Raw genomic sequence first — 17,300 nt, 5'->3', positions numbered from 1 at the left:
TGAATAAAGAGTAGCACTGTCCCAATGTGCTTCATGTATTTTTTAATTCAGTTTCAATTAATCTTTTAATTAAAAGTCTGCTAATAATGGGCAGAAGGTCTACGTCAGTACTGTTAATGTCAAATATATATATATATATATATATATATATATATATATATATATATATATATATTTTAAAAGGAATTAAGAAATTAATTTAAAGACATCTTGCAACAAATACAATTTAAACCAGGTGTAGATTTAAGATCTGACTCCAAGACTAAACCTCACATTTCTTTAAATGCTCAACTGCAATGTCAAATAATTTATAATTAAACGTCATACAAATGAAATCAAATTAAATATAAATGAAGAATGCTTGAATAGAGCTAAATAGCTAAATTGTAAAGGGGGATATATTTCCAAAAAGTCTTCATTCAGCATTACCGCTAACTGTAAAAATCCATCTCCTGTCCTAATACTAAAAATGTTCTTTCCAAAAATGCCCCATAGAAAATAGTTGGTTATATTGAAGTTTGGCTTTTAATGTTGCACAGACTGTACAAAATAAGCCAGTGTTTTTGAGCAGTTAACTTAATTTCCCATTAGTGGCTAACTAACTCTTGTTAACTGAACACAGAAAGCAACAAATATCGTACTTATTTACACCAGTTATGAGCAATCAAGCATTGTTGCACTGCTCTGATACATTTATCAATAATTAATCACTCACTACACAACAATTGGTTTTCTTTCTTTTTTTATTAAACAAATAATAAACTGATGATGGTCCACAGACCACATGGTAACATTTATCATCATCAAATCCAATCAAAAAATGGTGGCAACCCAGGACTAGGTGACTGCTGCAATTTCCAATTGGATTTTCATTGCAAAACTATGCTTTAATGAGCAGCAGTGTTGCATAGAATTAGGTAAACAGCAGTAACATGGGAATAAAATGACTGGAAGCACAGGGTGGACCAACCAAGCAAAGACATTACAGCTAAGTTCAGAGCATATCAAGAAGCACATTTCTTCTCTCTTCCCCAGTTGAGGCAGATATAAAAATACATAGAAACAGAAAACATATTAATGGTCAAAGATGTACGGATTTCGACATACAAAAGATTTCTGAACATTTGATTTCTCACTATAATTTTGTTATTGAACAAGTCAAATCAGAAAAAGAAATCATGCTAAATAGAACATAATATTTTGATTAAGAATGATATTTAATTGAAAATATTTGTATTCTTTACTAACGATATACATTGGTGGTGCAACAATAATTTTTTATAGGAAACAGTTAACCATTTTTAGAGCAAAGGAGCTGCCTCTGTACATAAAATATAAGAAATAATGTTTTGGATGCAAATACATCCCCCGGTGCATGGTTACTTAAACCAATTTATGTGGTCTGTGATGTTTTGATCAAGGTAATGGCTCAGTTCTTCACTTTAACGGCAACATCTGATATGAATATACTGAACTTATGGTACACACATTCTCTTCCATACCACAATACAAACTATAACCCTCAAGCTATTTAAAGAAAATGAACATTAGATACAAAAACAAACATGACAGTATTATTCTCAAATCAGACGCCCCCCCCCCCCACGCACGCACGCACGCACACAAAAGCATTCTTCCATCAATCAGAGTAACTGACATGTACACCCACCCAAAAATTATGCACACATGCACACTCAAGAAATATATTTTTGGTTTTGCTTCAGTATTTGTCCTGAAATTCAGCATTAGATAAAAAATAATCTGTCCCACAAAATCGGCCTCCCTATCACACCCATGTCTCCTGCTGTTTTTTAAACTTATTTTAATTGCAGTAACCCCCCCCCCCCGAAACATGCTCACCATAAACAACAGCAAAAAAACAACAACTGGATGCTTAAAGAATTTAACTCCATTAAAGTACAAATGAAAGTTTTGAAGTTTCAAAATTATGCAAAATTTGTATATGCCTTGTAGAAACACATGTTTCAAAAAAACAATATCCTCAGAGATTTTTAGTCTGGCTCAATGTCTCCTAATTTAACTTGGAAATGCTCATTAATAGCTAAATGTAAACAGAGTTTTCTGCACTAAAGGAAACTGACAAAAAAAATGGCCAAAAATATTTTTTTCCACTGGTTTCAATAAAAGGAACATCTCTTGGAAAAATATCACAGCTGCCACTTAGAAGATGCTACAATTTTGCTATACTAAAAAAAAATCTAATAAAAAGTCTGATCTGAAAAAAAAACATCACTTTTATAAATGCAACACTGGATTACAAAAAGCCATTACAAGCATCCAAAAGGAGATGAAAGAAAGGCTTTTTGACATTAAGAGGAAAGTTACTCAAAAAATAGAATAGACAGTATGGATCAAATGCAAAATTCAGTAGAAGGTGAAAGCAAACATTTTGGCAATTCAAATATCTAGAAATATAAATGTCATGAGTTCATTCATTAACCAATTTTATACATCCATTCATATCGAAATAAATGCAAATGGTAAAAGAATAACATTTTCAGAAAATACAAATTCCAAATGTGTAGTTAGCTCAAGTCTTTTGGTATGAAAGAACGTTTCAATATCAGTCCAAATGCTTTGCACAGAGCACTTGACTAACCTTTTAAATTTGGTGTCTTCTCAGCAATCTTTAACTGAAATCAACCAAACGGCCCATTTTGAGGAATCTTTTGATGTAGTTGTGCATTTCTTTAAGGACTGTTTATGACAATCTATGATGACATTCAGGCTTCTGTCATCCTTGTCATGAATTGATTTTTATTTGTGGTGAGTTTCAATACATTATTACATTTTCTAGTAGTAGTCTGGTGTATTTCACATTATGCCATGCTTTTTGTCATGACCCTGTTAAATTGGTAATATCTCACCTCTGTATTGCTAAACTTTATAAGAATGTTTTCAAAATTATATATAAATTTTTTTTTTTTTTAAAAACACCTCTCACTATATAAAAACAACTGCACTGGACCTTTATAAATTTAATGCAGTATAACTACAAGTTCTTACAGATTTAGGAGTGCCCATTTGTACAGAAACCATCACTGTTTACCTTCCATGTTTCCTATCAGTTTACACAGTTGACAACTTGACACCTTTGAAAACGCTCCTCTTGTTGGAATAAATACTAATGATTCATTCATAGAATCAAGTAGCATCAATGTGTCTGCCTTTTAGCCTTTAAAAATACTTATACATCCAGAAATACATATGAATCGAAGACAGAGGCGACATATTAAGGCACTTGGGTTAAAAACACTTTGCTCTTGTGTGTGTGACAAAGTACGGGGAGACTGTCTCATAAAGACTGATGCGTTGCTTAAATTCTTAGAGTGAGTGAATGGTCTGCACCATTTGCACACACTAATGATGCATCCATGCAACTCTATATTTTCAAAAATGCCCTATTTATCCTATCAAACAGGAACACTTATCTGAATAGGTTTTTATTGCAAGTCTCAATTGGACCAACTGGAATGTGCGTGGTCATTCATATAGGAGGTATAAGTCAGTCTTGGTCTCTGGTGCAAAGCATACTACAAATTCTGACAGACACAAGGATCAAAACAATGAACAATTAATGTAAAAATGAACAAAACATTGGCAAGTTGCAGAGGGAAAACAATAGCGGAGCAGTAACTGGTTTGTGCAAACGCCAGGTTCAGTTTCTCTTATTGTCCTAGAAAGGGAAGATGGTAAAGTCACTATTTTTGATAAGTATGGAAATAGAAACTGCAAAATTAGCTTCTTTGAGCTCAATAAGGACATGCTAAGTTTAGACTTAAAAGGTGATGTAATTATTTCTGTGTTAGATAAGAAAAAGAATACTTCCTCTTATTAAAGCGTAATATGCAGAGACAACTATACATAAGCCATTTGTAGGTTGATTCCCTTAAAGTGTAAACACTGTGACATTAATATTGCAAATAACACACTTCTCCTTTAAATATGCATTGCATTCTCTTACAAAAATATACCCATTAATTATCCATAAGGTTCCTTGTGTTACACCACCCACCCATATATGACTTCTCTATACTGACCTGCTCAAATTGTGTTGAATATGAGGCTTGAGGCTCTCTGCCAGGGCGATGGGTCTCTCCTTCCTCTGCTTCCACCTCACAGTCAGGGTTAACAGAGTGGAACTCTGCCACATACAGGCTCTTATCAATGCTGCTGGGAATGGGTTTGATGTCCGTGATCAGCTGGTCCTCAATGGCCTTCATGTTAAAGCGGTCCTCAGCGGTAATGAGATTGACAGCCAAACCCAAATGTCCAAATCTTCCTACAATTTAGGCACAAGAGCTTTTAGGGTCAAATGGTGCATTCTGTGCACAACTTGTAATCAAGGGCTGCTCTATAATACAGCAAACTATTTCATCCTCTAACTAAACATTCAACCACTTTTTTTTTTTGACCTGCTTAACCATATTAGACTACATATTGTGGTAACACTTAAAAATAAGTTTCCATTATATTAGGTACCATGAACTAACAATGCACAATATACACTGCCTGGCCATACACTGCCTTATACACTTAAATAAGCAGATACTTAAGAGCCTATGATTAGATCATTATTGCAGTGATTAATATGTTTCAGCTGGCAACAATTCTTTTAACCCTAACTGATGAAGTGTGTAACTTCTCATTTCTGAAACAACCATGTCGGAAGACATCATGGAAAGATGTTACTGTGTTTCAGATGGGGCAAATTATTGGCCTGCATCAAGCAAAGACCTAAGGAGATTGCTGAAATCACTGGAATTGGGTTAAGAGCTGTCCAACGCATTATTAAAACTTGGAAGGATCAGCTTCGTGGAAGAATGTGGTCGGAAACAAATCTTGAATGATCGTGATCGGAGATTACTAAAACGCTTGAAGTCACATCATATAGAAAAAAAAAAACAGTAGAACTCACGGCTATGTTTATTATTGTAAGTAAGAGCATTTCCACATGCACAATGCAACAAGAACTTAAAGGATTGGGACTAAACAGTGGTGTCCACAAGAAAGCAACTTGTTAGTGAGGTTAATTGGAAAAAACTACTTCAATTTGACTGTGGAGTTATGGAAAAAGGTCAAGTGGTCTGATGAGTCCAGATTTATCCTATTCCAAAGTGATGGCCGTGTCAGGGTAAGAAGGGAAGCACATAAAGCGATGCACCCATTATGCATAGTGCCCACTGTACAAACCTCTGGGGTTGCTTCAATTGGTCAGGTCTAGGCTCAGCAAGGTTATGCGGCAAGGTTAGCGTCAGCTGACTACCTGAATGTACTGAATGACCAGGTTATCCCATCAATTGATTTTTTTCTTCCCTGATGGCACGGGCATTCCAGGACGACAATGCCAAGATTCATCGGGCTCAAATTGTGAAAAAGTGGTTCAGGGAGCATGAGGAATCATTTTCACACATGAATTGGCCACCACAGAGTCCTCACCTTAATCCCATCGAAAGTCTTTGGGATGTGGTTGAGAAGACTTCTCAGAGGGGTTTGAATCCCCGTCATCAATACAAGATCTCGGCCAAAAATTTATAAAACTATGTTGTGACGTTGCATAACATTGTCGAAACAATGCCACGAGGAAAATGTCCACCGTAATCAAATGTAAAGGCGGTCCAACGGAATATTAGAGTATACAACTTTTTTTTGTTGCCAGGGAGTGTATTTTAACAGCATTTATTAATCTTTGTAAATGTTAGTTTAAAATAAAATACAATTGTTAATTCATATAAGTTCAAAGTGCATTAACTAATGTTAAAATATACGTTTGATTTAAAAAATGTATCCCTCTCTCTTTCCTAGCATTTGTCCTGTGTAGGTGCAGGGTCCGCTTTGTGATAGTCTGCATATATATTTGATTTGGCACAAGTTTTATGCCGGATGCCCTTCCTGACACAACCGCCAGTGGCTGGGGGACTCTCACTCACACGGGCCAATTTAGAGTCTCTTTTTCACTTAACCTGCATGTCTTTTGGGCTTGTGGGGGAAACCGGAGCACCCAGAGGAAACCCATGCAGACACGGTGAGAACACGCAAACTCCACACTGAAAGGCCTAGTTGAGCCAGGACTCGACCCCAGGACCTTCTTGTTGTGAGGCGACAGTGCTAACCACTGAGCAATGTTTTATTGAATTTAATGGAATAAATCAACACATGAAATTATAGTTATAACAAATTATAAAATGGCATCTTTTTGTTGCCCGCCAACTCTACCTGAGCGTCCTATGCGATGCAGATATGTCTCTGCATTCTTGGGGAAGTCAAAGTTTATGACCACATTTACTGCCTGGATGTCAATGCCTCTAGTGAACAAATCTGTAACAAAAAATAAATGTAGTAAATTAGAACCACTACCATTTTAAGCAGTTGTGAAATACATAGATTTTATTTTAAAATCAAAAAAGATGGGAGAGTGGCTTTATTCACCTGTGCAGACAAGATTTCTGCAGAGTCCATTTCTGAAGTCATGGAAAACACGGTTTCTATATTCCTGACACAGAATACAGTCACAATTACACAAATGTATCCAGTAAAGTGGAGATTTGTTTAACTGAATGGAATAAATATTAGACAAATACCTGCATCATTTTTGCATGAATGTAAAAGCAGGAGTAGCCCAGCTGGGTGATCTTCTTGGCCAAAAGTTCCACTCTCTGAGTAGAGTTACAGAAGATGATGGACTGATTGATCTGCAACTGTGGAGAATACAAGTGAGTATCAGCAAGGCTCTTGCAAAACAATATCACATACATTTAGAGCACTTTCCTATGGTCCTAATAAACACTATGGTCCTAATAAAGTGCCTGACGTGGTCCTCTGCTCTTGTAGCCCATCCGCATCAATGTTAGACATTTTGTTCATTCTGAGATGCCACTTTGCTCATAACAATTATACAGTGGTTATCTGAGTTACCGTAGTCTTTGTCAACTCGAACAATTCTGACCATTCTCCGTTGACCTCTCTAGTCAAGAAAATGCAGTTTAGTGCAGCCTCAACATGGGTGGGATTATAGGCGGATTATTGATTCTGTGGCTGTTTCATGGCAAGACGACAAACTTTTTTGGCTGACGGCAGCAAGACAAAATACAGTTAAATAAACATTAGAGTTTGGGAAATTATACACCAAAGTGCAGACGAGGACATCACTGTGTTAGCTCAAAGACGATGTACTAGTGTAAGCTAGCCTGCCATCTAGTTTATAGCAAAGATGCTGGTAGTGGCGATTTTCTCTGACCAATCAGTGATCTGCAGGGGTTTGAGGTCACATTTAATATCGGCTCGGGTCGCTTGGAAACTCGATCGAGGTGGTACTAAAAAAAGTATCAGGTACCAGGTACTATCCACAGTGGAAAACCCCAAAACAGCGAGCAGATTCGAGTCGTTCCATGCAGTGGAAAAGCCCCATAAGATAACATTTTCCCCCATTCTGATGGTTGATGTGAACATTAACTGAAGCTCCTGACCAGTATCTGCATAATTTTATGCATGCCACATGATTAGATAAACACATGAATAAGAGTACAGGTGTTCCTTATAAAGTGCTCAGTGAGCGTGTATCACAAATTATGCTTGAGGCATATGACATGGCTTCTAAAATGTAATAGAAATTGCAATGACATTTATTTTTATATTAAAAGTACAAAATACTATGGCAGCCCTAGTAGTAACCTGTAATGACAATGCGATTACTTATATCATTTATAAAATATTCTTAAATGGGTCGCTTCATTTGCAATTACATTTTCCTTTATATTTAACAGCTTGATGTACTTTGTGAACATACTTTAAAAACTCCGAGCTCCCTCTCCAGTACACCAAGACAAAACTAAGTTCAATATCTAATATTGTGACTAAGTACTATATCGTTTCCGTTTTTAATCACATAAATGTTGGTGTTGTTCAACTTTCAATAGACACAACATATTACAATACACTGAGGCAATTTACCTTGGAAAACAGTGTGTTGAGACAGTGCACTTTCTGTCTCTCTGTGACGTAAGCATAGTACTGGGTAATGCCCTTCAGAGTTAATTCTTCCATCAGATTAATCTCATAGGGCTTCTGCAGGTGCTTCACCTGAACACAGACAAAAACAATTCTCATACAAGTAAACAAACACAAGCAAATTCAAAATTGAGCAATTAATTTGCTAAATTAAATTTTAAGCCACAGAATATGATATTACAGAAATGAGACAAATGACCAATTCAATTCTCGAACCATGAACTTCTGTACGCTGATGGGAAAAGTGGCCGAATAAAGTAGAATCTGTCTGTTCTTTGCAAGGGAACCAATGATGTCCTCAATAATAACTACAAAGTCCCGAGAAAGCAACTTATCGGCCTAGAATAAATAAAAACATGAAAGAGGCAATGAAAAGGATACTTTGGTAGTGGTGAAATTAGGCAATGAAACAATTGTTTACATAAATATATTATATGAAAATTGACAACAGGGTTCCCAAATCTTTTGACCAATACATTTCCATCACTATTCCAGTCATTTGTTGTAACTGGATAATGATTTTTACAGCTCATTTATAGAGATTGCTTGGCCGGATCTCCATTTGTATTTCAATTACCAATTGTGAGTTAACATGTTTAAACAATTCTGCTTATTAGTGCACACATGTCTACAAAAAGAAAAAAAAATGTAGGTCCACAATTGAAATTTCCATGGGTTTTTAAAAAGATTTTATTCATTTACATGACCTTTCCAGGACTGGTAATCACAATTTTAAAGTTCCCTTGTATTCCCGGTTTTCCATGACTGTGGGAACCCTGCAACAATTACCGGTACATAAACATGTCATTTGATGAACTTACCTCATCCATAACCATTATCTGAACTTTATCCATTTTGGCCACACCCTTTCTAATCAAGTCCAAAATACGGCCTGGTGTTGCTATAACAACATGAACTGCATAAAAGAAATGTAAACATTATGCCTTCATTATAGATGGTGGTCACACATTAACTAGTCTCTTTATCAGTGCATAAAAATGGAGGCATTACTGATTCCTACCAGTCTCATCCAGGCGCATGATGTCATCTCGTAGGTTGGTCCCACCTGTGGTTGCCATGACTTTGACACCTCCAAGGTGCTTACTAATCTGAATACTGATCTGACTGACCTGCAGTGCGAGCTCACGGGTGGGAACTATCACTATGGCTGCAAGCAAACACAGAAAGACAACTCGGACCAAAGATTGCACAATCAAGAGCCACAAAAAGGGACAACTTGTGTGACAAGCTATTTTCCAGAAGAAGGGTTTGGAGAGATGACAGGGGATAGACATAGAGAGAGAGAGAGAGAGAGAGAGAGAGAGAGAGAGAGAGAATGTGTCTCTTACCCTGAATGTAGTCCTTTTTCAGGTCAATTCTCTCAAGCAGGGGAATCAAGTACGCACCACTCTTTCCTGTTCCATTTTTGGCACGAGCCAGTATATCACGGCCAGAGAGAGCAATAGGGATGCTCTCCTCCTGAGAGGATAAAAGAGAAAAATGGCTTGAGCATAAGCCAGTTAAAAAGTTTTGGATTGTAAAATACACATATTTTACAGAACGACCGTACTAAACAAATCAGGCTAAAAGTGGTAATTCCATTATCATTATTGGATACAAATGAAACAACTAGCACGGATTTGCATCCAGGACACAAATCTCTTATTTTGACAAACTGCCTACCAAAGGTGTCTGCTTGTCTATGGCAAAGATCCTTTTCGGCATCTGTTACATCCATTACCTGAATGGGGGAGGGCTTTTCCCAGCCCATCTCAAAGATGCCCATCAGTAGCTCTCTCTTCAAGCAGTAGTCCTCAAACTCATTTCCTTTTGTGGCAGTGACATCCTTAAGAGAGGAGGGAAAAAAAAAAAGGCAAATAAGATTTTAGTAACATGCAGAAGAATATCTCAGCTCTGTAGGTCCGGAAAATACAAGTGAATGGTAGCCAGAACCTTGAAGCTCCAAAAAGCACAAAGACAGCATAAAAGTAATCCATAAGACTCTAGTGATTTAATCCATGTCTTTTGAAGCAATCTAAATGGTTTTGAATGAGAACAGACCAAACTGTAATTCATTTTTCACTGTACATCATGCAATTGCAGTCTCTAGGCACAATCATGATTTCAAGCTTGATTACACTTCCTTGTGCTTGACGCATATGCAGAGCACTAGATGGACACTGCTGATGTAAAGGTTTATAGTGAATTTTGTTTGGTCAGTTCTCACACATGGAAGACATGGATTAAACCACTAAAGTTTTATGGATTACTTTTATGCTGACTTTGTGCTTATTGGAGCTTCAAAGTTTTGGTCAACATTCACTTGCATTGAATGGACATACAGAGCTGAAATATTTTTCTAAAAACATTTGTGTTATGCAGAAGAAAAGGAGTCATACATACAGTTGAAGTCAGAAGTTTGAATACACCTTAGCCAAATACATTTAAAACTGTTTTTCACAATTCCTGACATTTAGTCATGGATACAAATTCCCTGTCTTAAATCAGTTGGGATCACTACCTTATTTTAGGAATGTGAAATGTCAGAATAATTGTTCAGCTTTTATTTCTTTCATCAGATTCCCAGTGGGTCCGAAGTTTACATATACGTTGTTAGTATTTGGTAGCATTGCCTTTAAATTGTTTAACTTGGGTCAAACATTTTGGGTAGCCTTCCACAAGCTTTAACAATAAGTTGCTGGAATTTTGGCCCATTCCTTCAGACAGAACTGGTGTAACTGAATCAGGTTTGTAGACCTCCTTGCTCACGCATGCTTTTTCAGTTCTGCCAACAAATGTTCTATCGGACTGAGGTCAGGGCTTTGTGATGACCACTCCAATACCTTGACTTTGTTGTCCTTAAGCCATTTTACCACAACTTTGGAGGTATTCTTGGGGTCATTGTCAATTTGGAAGACCCATTTGTGACCAAGCTTTAACTTGCTGACTGGTCTCAAGATGTTGCTTCAATATATCCACATAATTTGCAGCAGTTGTTGCTTCTTTGCGGAGCAGCCTTTCAGGTTATATCGATATAGGACCTTCACAAGGTCCTTTGCTTTGCTGTTGTTCTGGGATTGATTTGCACTTTTCACACCAAACTACATTCATCTCTAGGAGACAGAATGCATCTCCTTCCAGAGCGGTATTATGTCTGCCTGGTCCCATGGTGTTTATACTTGCATACTATTGTTTGTACAGATGAACGTGCTACCTTCAGGCATTTGGAAATTGCTCACAAGAATGAACCAGAATTGTCAGAGGACTTGGCCGATTTCTTTTGATTTTCCCATGATGTCAAGCAAAGAGGCACTGAGTTTGAAGGTAGGCCTTAAAATACATCCACAGGTACACCTCCAATTGACTCAAATTAGCCTATCAGAAGCTAATTGGCTAATAGCATTAAAGCTTGACATAATTTTCTGGAATTTTACAAGATGCTTAAAGGCACAGTTAAATTAGTGTATGTAAACTGACCCACTAGAATTGTGATATAGTCTTAATGACTTGCCAAAACAATAGTTTTCTAAAATGATATCTGTGGAATGGTTATAAAATTAGTTTTAATGACAACCTAAGTGCATGTAAACATCTGACCAACTGTATCTGGGATGGCATGAGGGTGGATAAGAGAAAATTAATTCATGTGTGAACTATCCCTTTAAGACTAATATTATCCTAACACTATTTTTCCATGGATATGCATACATTCCAATTTGCACACTTTATTAAAGGGATACTGTGAGGCTTTATAACTTTTCAGTTCAAAACTTACAGAAGTTCTGACTCTGTTGTCCGTAGGGGGGAGCTCTAGACTCTTTTTCCAGTCATCACCAAACCTGAAAGGCAATAGGTGAATGGCATATACATACAGATATAAAAACACTCATGCAGAGGGATTAAAACAATCTTGGGGCTTAATGGGTATGTCAGACTAAATAGGAATATTTCAATACTGATCGTGTTATAACATAATGTGTATTATAGCAAATCATAAAATGTTTTTCTCTGAAATCTGATGAGCTAACCTGATGCCAGTTCCTTCTTGAGAGGCATTGGCTGGCTTCTGGGTTCCTGCATGTTCTTTTCCAAGTAGAGCGCCTTGGGGTGCAGTTTGGGGTCCTAATTGAGAGGTTATTTTAGGCTGGCCTTTAAGCTGCCTGCTGTGTTGGTTCATTCCCATGACAGCAGGGGTAACATTCTCCATCCTTGTTGCCATTTGAACGCTTCTTTTAAGGTTTTTTTGTTCTCTGAAGTTTATACGTTTTCTTCTTCACTTTTTTAAATGCCTTACCAACGTTTAGATGAGATCTAATAAAGCATTTACAGTGTCCACAAGGTCTCAGTAAAAATCTTCAATAAAGAATCTTATGAGATATTTACAAACTCAATGTACAGCTTATCTCTTTAAATAAGAGCAACTGCTGTCAAAGAAGGTTTAACAGGAAAGCTCTTCCAAAAGAAGATAAATAAATATTTATGTGCATAAATATAGTACACCTGAACACAGTATAGAAAATTATACCTGAACAGGTGTGATTGATGACTAGTCCTGCAAAAGAACAGCTAAGGCAATCTGAACTAAGGAAAGACCTTTAGCATAAATACTGCTCTTCTGACAAGAATGACTTTAATTTTGTCTTTGTCTTACTTTTGCAATAGTTACTTAAACAGATTTGTTCTTGTGCATTTAAATGATTTGATATCCTGTTTAGATCACAGTCCAGCTTCAGTTCATCTATACATTTGTCTGGCGGGCAAGATTCACTCCACAGCATCTGAGGGTTGAATCAGACACATTCAAAATTGGGAATGTTCATAGACAATGCAACACGTCAGGATGACTGCAGTCCAAAGGCCAAATAGGACCAAACACAAGTATTGCCTTCAGTTCCTTAAATAATCTTCTGTTTAAGCTTGCAAGTCTATGCTTGCTGAGTAGTCAGAGATATAGTTTTGAATATAAGTGAGTAGGGTATGTGTAAATGGGAGGTATGGAGTAGTAGATCCTTTACGGTGTCGTCTTCCAGTTATTCCCACACCTGTGCAACCTGCAGAGAAACCGTTTGAAAATCAAAACATATTCACACACAGTCACATGCACTCTTTCAGCTGTAGTTGCAATGTGCATATCATGGTCATTAAAGATTCAGCTAAAATAGCATGCGATAGAGATTGTGGTTACAATGGTAAATTCTTTGTAAGAGAAGGTTTAAATATTCAGGAACAAAAACAGTCCATTTCATATCCTGCCTGACCTAGATGTTCTCCTTTCAAAAAGGTACCGTGACAGTACTATGATACAGTGATTGCCATCAGATGGTAACACAATGGTTCTTCAAAGAATACCATTCTGGTACATGTCTAAAAACATGGTAATGCCATTATACTTTTTGTTAGCGTCATAAACAGTAGTAGACGCAACTAAAATTTGTCTTTGTAAGATATACAACATGGCACGACCGAAGTGCCATGACTTTCTATCTGTATGTTACTGCATAGGTTTTCTTGTTTACAAATGACCACATCCAAAGCAATTCAAAACAAAGCGAGACAGGCTCACACAACTGTATATGACATAAATGTTTAGAAATAACTTTTTTTTAAACACCAGCATATCAGAGTTACAAGGAGTGATATTGATAATTGCTTAATTTAAGTAAATAAATGAACTATCCCTCACTTTTTTAGCTATTGTTCATTTTAGGCAAATTATAGTACCAATTTGGACAAACACCCAATTGTAAGTTCACCAAGGAGGTGCTATGTGCTAACTAAGCTAGGCTAACCTGTAAATGGTGTGTCATTACTTCATAATGTCCAATAGTTACAACCAAACATTAATACGTTTACCCTTTGCTTTTTGTCGATGCTGTATGCTTCGTTATATCTGATGTGAATGAATGGTTTATCCGTGTGGTTTTTAGAAAGTGTGTAATGTCACTACAAGCAGCTCGTCTCCTTTGTTGTACTTCTCTGTCAACATGGTCGAGTCTCCGTGCTGATATTACCGCGGCACAGCTGAAGTGCTGCCATCAACAGCGCGGAGGCTCGCATGACTTTCACATTTACTAAATATAGGCTCCCTTAAAGGTGCACTCCAATAATTATTTCCTCATTAAAAAAGTTTACCTTCCAAAGACATTAATTAATATTTTAATTATGTTATATTTTAATTAATATTTTGCAGCAAGGTTTGCAAAAACCCGACAGGTCTGAAGATCCATCAGACAAAGATGGCCTGCCTTAAGGGTGGACGAATGCAGCAACGCACAGGGGCAGTAGACAGTACCTCAGTTTCTGGAGTACCGGTTGCAAAACCTGGTCAGACGGAGGAGGAGCCAGGCCCACTCAGACAAGATCTACGATCCCTGAAACGTCAGTACAAGGTAGCAAAGGAGGAGGAGAAAATGGCCCTGGCAGAGATCAGAGAGATTGTAAGGAAGAAGCTCACCACACTCAGGCGGGCCGAGTGGCACAGAAAAAAGGGGAAGGAGCAAGCCCGCAAGCGTAAGGCATTCATCTCAAATCCCTTTTGCTTCACTAAGAGACTCCTGGGACAGAAGAAAACCGGCAACCTCACGTGCTCAGCAGAGGAAATGAACCACCACCTCAGTATCACATTCAGTGACTCTGCTAGGGAGCAAGACCTCGGCCCCTGTGAGAAGCTCATCGAACCTCCAGAACCAGCGGCCCAGTTCAACATCTCCGGGCCCACCTTGAAAGAAGTGAAGGATGCGGTAATGGCAGCAAGATCAAACTCCACTCCTGGTCCCAGCGGAATACCTTATAAGGTCTATAAACAGTGCCCAAGGCTCCTTTTACGACTCTGGAAAATCCTGAAGGTGTTCTGGCAGAGAGGGAAGGTGGCCTCCCAATGGAGATCAGCAGAGGGGATCTGGATACCCAAAGAAGAGAATGCAAGTACCATCGAGCAGTTTCGCATAATCTCGCTGCTGTGTCGAAGGTAAAATCTTCTTCAAGATCGTGTCACAACGGCTAATGGAGTTCCTCTTGAAGAACGGGTATATAGACACCTCAGTGCAAAAGGAGTCCCAGGAGTACCTGGATGCTTAGAGCACACAGGAGTGGTGAGCCAGTTGATCCGGGAGGCAAAGGAGAACAGAGGAGACCTTGCCGTACTCTGGCTGGATCTTACCAATGCCTACGGGTCTATTCCCCACAAGCTGGTCAAAGAAGCACTGACAAGACATCATGTGCCAGAGACGATCCGCAACCTTATTCTGGACTACTACAACAGTTTCAGATTGAGAGTTTCATCAGGAACGGTAACATCTGCCTGGCAACGGCTAGAGAAGGGTATTATCACCGGCTGTACAATCACCGTACTACTCTTCGCTCTAGCCATGAACATGATTGTCAAATCAGCAGAGGTGGAATGTAGAGGTCCCAAGTCTAGATCTGGTACTCGGCAGCCACCCATAAGAGCCTTCATGGATGACCTTACTGTGACAGCAGCTTCAGTTCCCGGGTGTAGATGGCTTCTTCAGGGGCTCCAACGCCTCATCCTATGGGCAAGGATGAGTTTTAAGCCAGCCAAGTCCAGGTCCCTGGTTTTAAAGAAAGGCAAAGTGGCCGATAGGTTCCGCTTTAACTTGGAGGGGACACAAATTCCTTCAGTAACAGAAAGACCAGTCAAGAGCTTGGGGAAGATCTTTGACAGCCTCTGAAGGACACAACCGGCTCCAACAAACCAGAAGCGTACATGACGAACTGGCTCACGGCAGTCGACAAGTCGGGGCTTCCAGGAAAGTACAAAACCTGGATGTACCAACATGGAATCCTACCAAGGCTTCTCTGGCCCCTTCTTATATACGAGGTACCCATGACAGCGGTAGAAGCACTGGAGAGAACCATCAGTCAGTTCCTCAGGAGGTGGTTAGGACTCCCACGGTCCCTGAGTAACATCGCCCTCTATGGCCATTCCACCAAGTTGCAACTTCCCATCAGCAGCTTGTCCAAGGAATTCAAGGTCACACGTGCCCGGGAGGTCATCATGTACCGAGATTCCTCCGATGCCAAAGTCTCCTCAGCTGGAATCTGTGTTAAGACGGGAAGGAAGTGGAAGGCACAGGAAGCGGTGGACAGAGCGGAGGCTCGGCTGAGGCATGGTGTCTTGGTTGGCAACGTGGCAGTGGGATGTGCAGGCCTGGGCAGTTTCCCTAAGCCACGCTATGACAAATCAAGAGGGAGGGAGAAGCGTCAGTTGGTGCTGGACGAGGTGCGGGCAGAGGTGGAGGAGGACCGCATGACCAAGATGGTCGGTATGAAACTGCAAGGCACTTGGACTAGGTGGGAGAACGCCGAGCAGCGCAAGATCACCTGGGCAGAGCTGTGGAGCTCTGAACCACAGCGCATCAAGTTCCAGATCCGTTCGGTGTACGATCTTCTACCTAGCCCATCCAACCTACACCGCTGGGGCCTGGTAGACTTACCAACATGCCAACTGGGCCAAAGGAGTGGAACACTGGAGCACATCCTCAGCTGCTGTCCAAAGGCTTTGGGGGATGGGCGGTATCGCTGGTGACATGACCAGGTCCTCAGGGCTCTTGCGGATATTATCACCACAGCAATTCAGAGCAGTAAGAGTCAGCAGCCCTCCAAGCAAACCATATCCTTTGTCAGAGCTGGAGAGAAGGCACATCAGCAGCCACGCTCCCCAGGCAGGCTCCTGGCCAATGCAAGAGACTGGCACCTTCAAGTGGACCTTGGAAGGCAGCTCAAGTTCCCGAATCACATCACGGCCACTTCCAGACGTGGTGATTACATCGGAGTCAACCAGGCAGGTGGTCATAGTGGAGCTTATTGTCCCCTGGGAAGACAGATTGGAGGAGGCAAATGAGCGCAAGAGAGCCAAATATGCAGAGCTGGTGGAGGAGTGCAGGAGCGGCGGCTGGAAAACACGCAATGAGCCAGTGTAGGTCAGTTGCCGGGGCTTTGCAGGACAGTCGTTACCCCGAACACTCAAACTCCTTGGAGTTAAAGGACAACTGTGCAGGCGAGCCATAAAGAACATCTCTGAGGCTGCCGAAAAAGCCTCACAATGGTTGTGGATCAGGAGGGGGGAACAGTGGAGTAGCACGCCACTTGGACACAGGCCGGGGACTGATCACCCCCGGCTGGGTCGTCCAGGCGAGGGTGTCTGTTGATTAAAGACCCGAAACACCTTTTGACCCCGGGTTCATCACTGATGACATGTCCAAGTAGCACCAGAAGGTGTATGTTAGAACAATATTTTGCAATATATGTAG

The 17,300-nt window shown here is 39.7% G+C and overlaps 1 protein-coding gene and 1 pseudogene across 1 annotated transcript; one reads left to right on the top strand and one right to left on the bottom strand.

The window, feature by feature from the left end:
- Nucleotides 1-731: 731 nt before the first annotated feature.
- On the bottom strand, nt 732-14,019 carry LOC127620126 (probable ATP-dependent RNA helicase ddx6). The gene is made up of 14 exons (XM_052093230.1): nt 13,882-14,019; nt 12,057-13,079; nt 11,804-11,867; nt 9,770-9,874; nt 9,378-9,507; nt 9,050-9,196; nt 8,850-8,944; nt 8,245-8,367; nt 7,972-8,100; nt 6,603-6,719; nt 6,451-6,514; nt 6,238-6,339; nt 4,062-4,303; nt 732-3,697 (listed from the first exon to the last, which is right to left on the bottom strand). Exons 2-14 carry the CDS (start codon nt 12,245-12,247, stop codon nt 3,680-3,682), a joined length of 1,527 nt encoding a protein of 508 aa, XP_051949190.1. The 5' UTR covers nt 12,248-13,079; nt 13,882-14,019; the 3' UTR covers nt 732-3,679.
- A 245-nt stretch (nt 14,020-14,264) lies between these two features.
- LOC127619466 (uncharacterized) lies at nt 14,265-17,198 on the top strand (annotated as a pseudogene).
- The last annotated feature ends 102 nt before the right edge of the window (nt 17,199-17,300 follow it).

This window comes from Xyrauchen texanus, chromosome 26, assembly GCF_025860055.1.
Source record: "Xyrauchen texanus isolate HMW12.3.18 chromosome 26, RBS_HiC_50CHRs, whole genome shotgun sequence".
Lineage (NCBI taxonomy): Eukaryota > Metazoa > Chordata > Actinopteri > Cypriniformes > Catostomidae > Xyrauchen > Xyrauchen texanus.
Note: the sequence above shows the minus strand (reverse complement) of the source record. Positions and strands in the feature narration are given on the sequence as shown.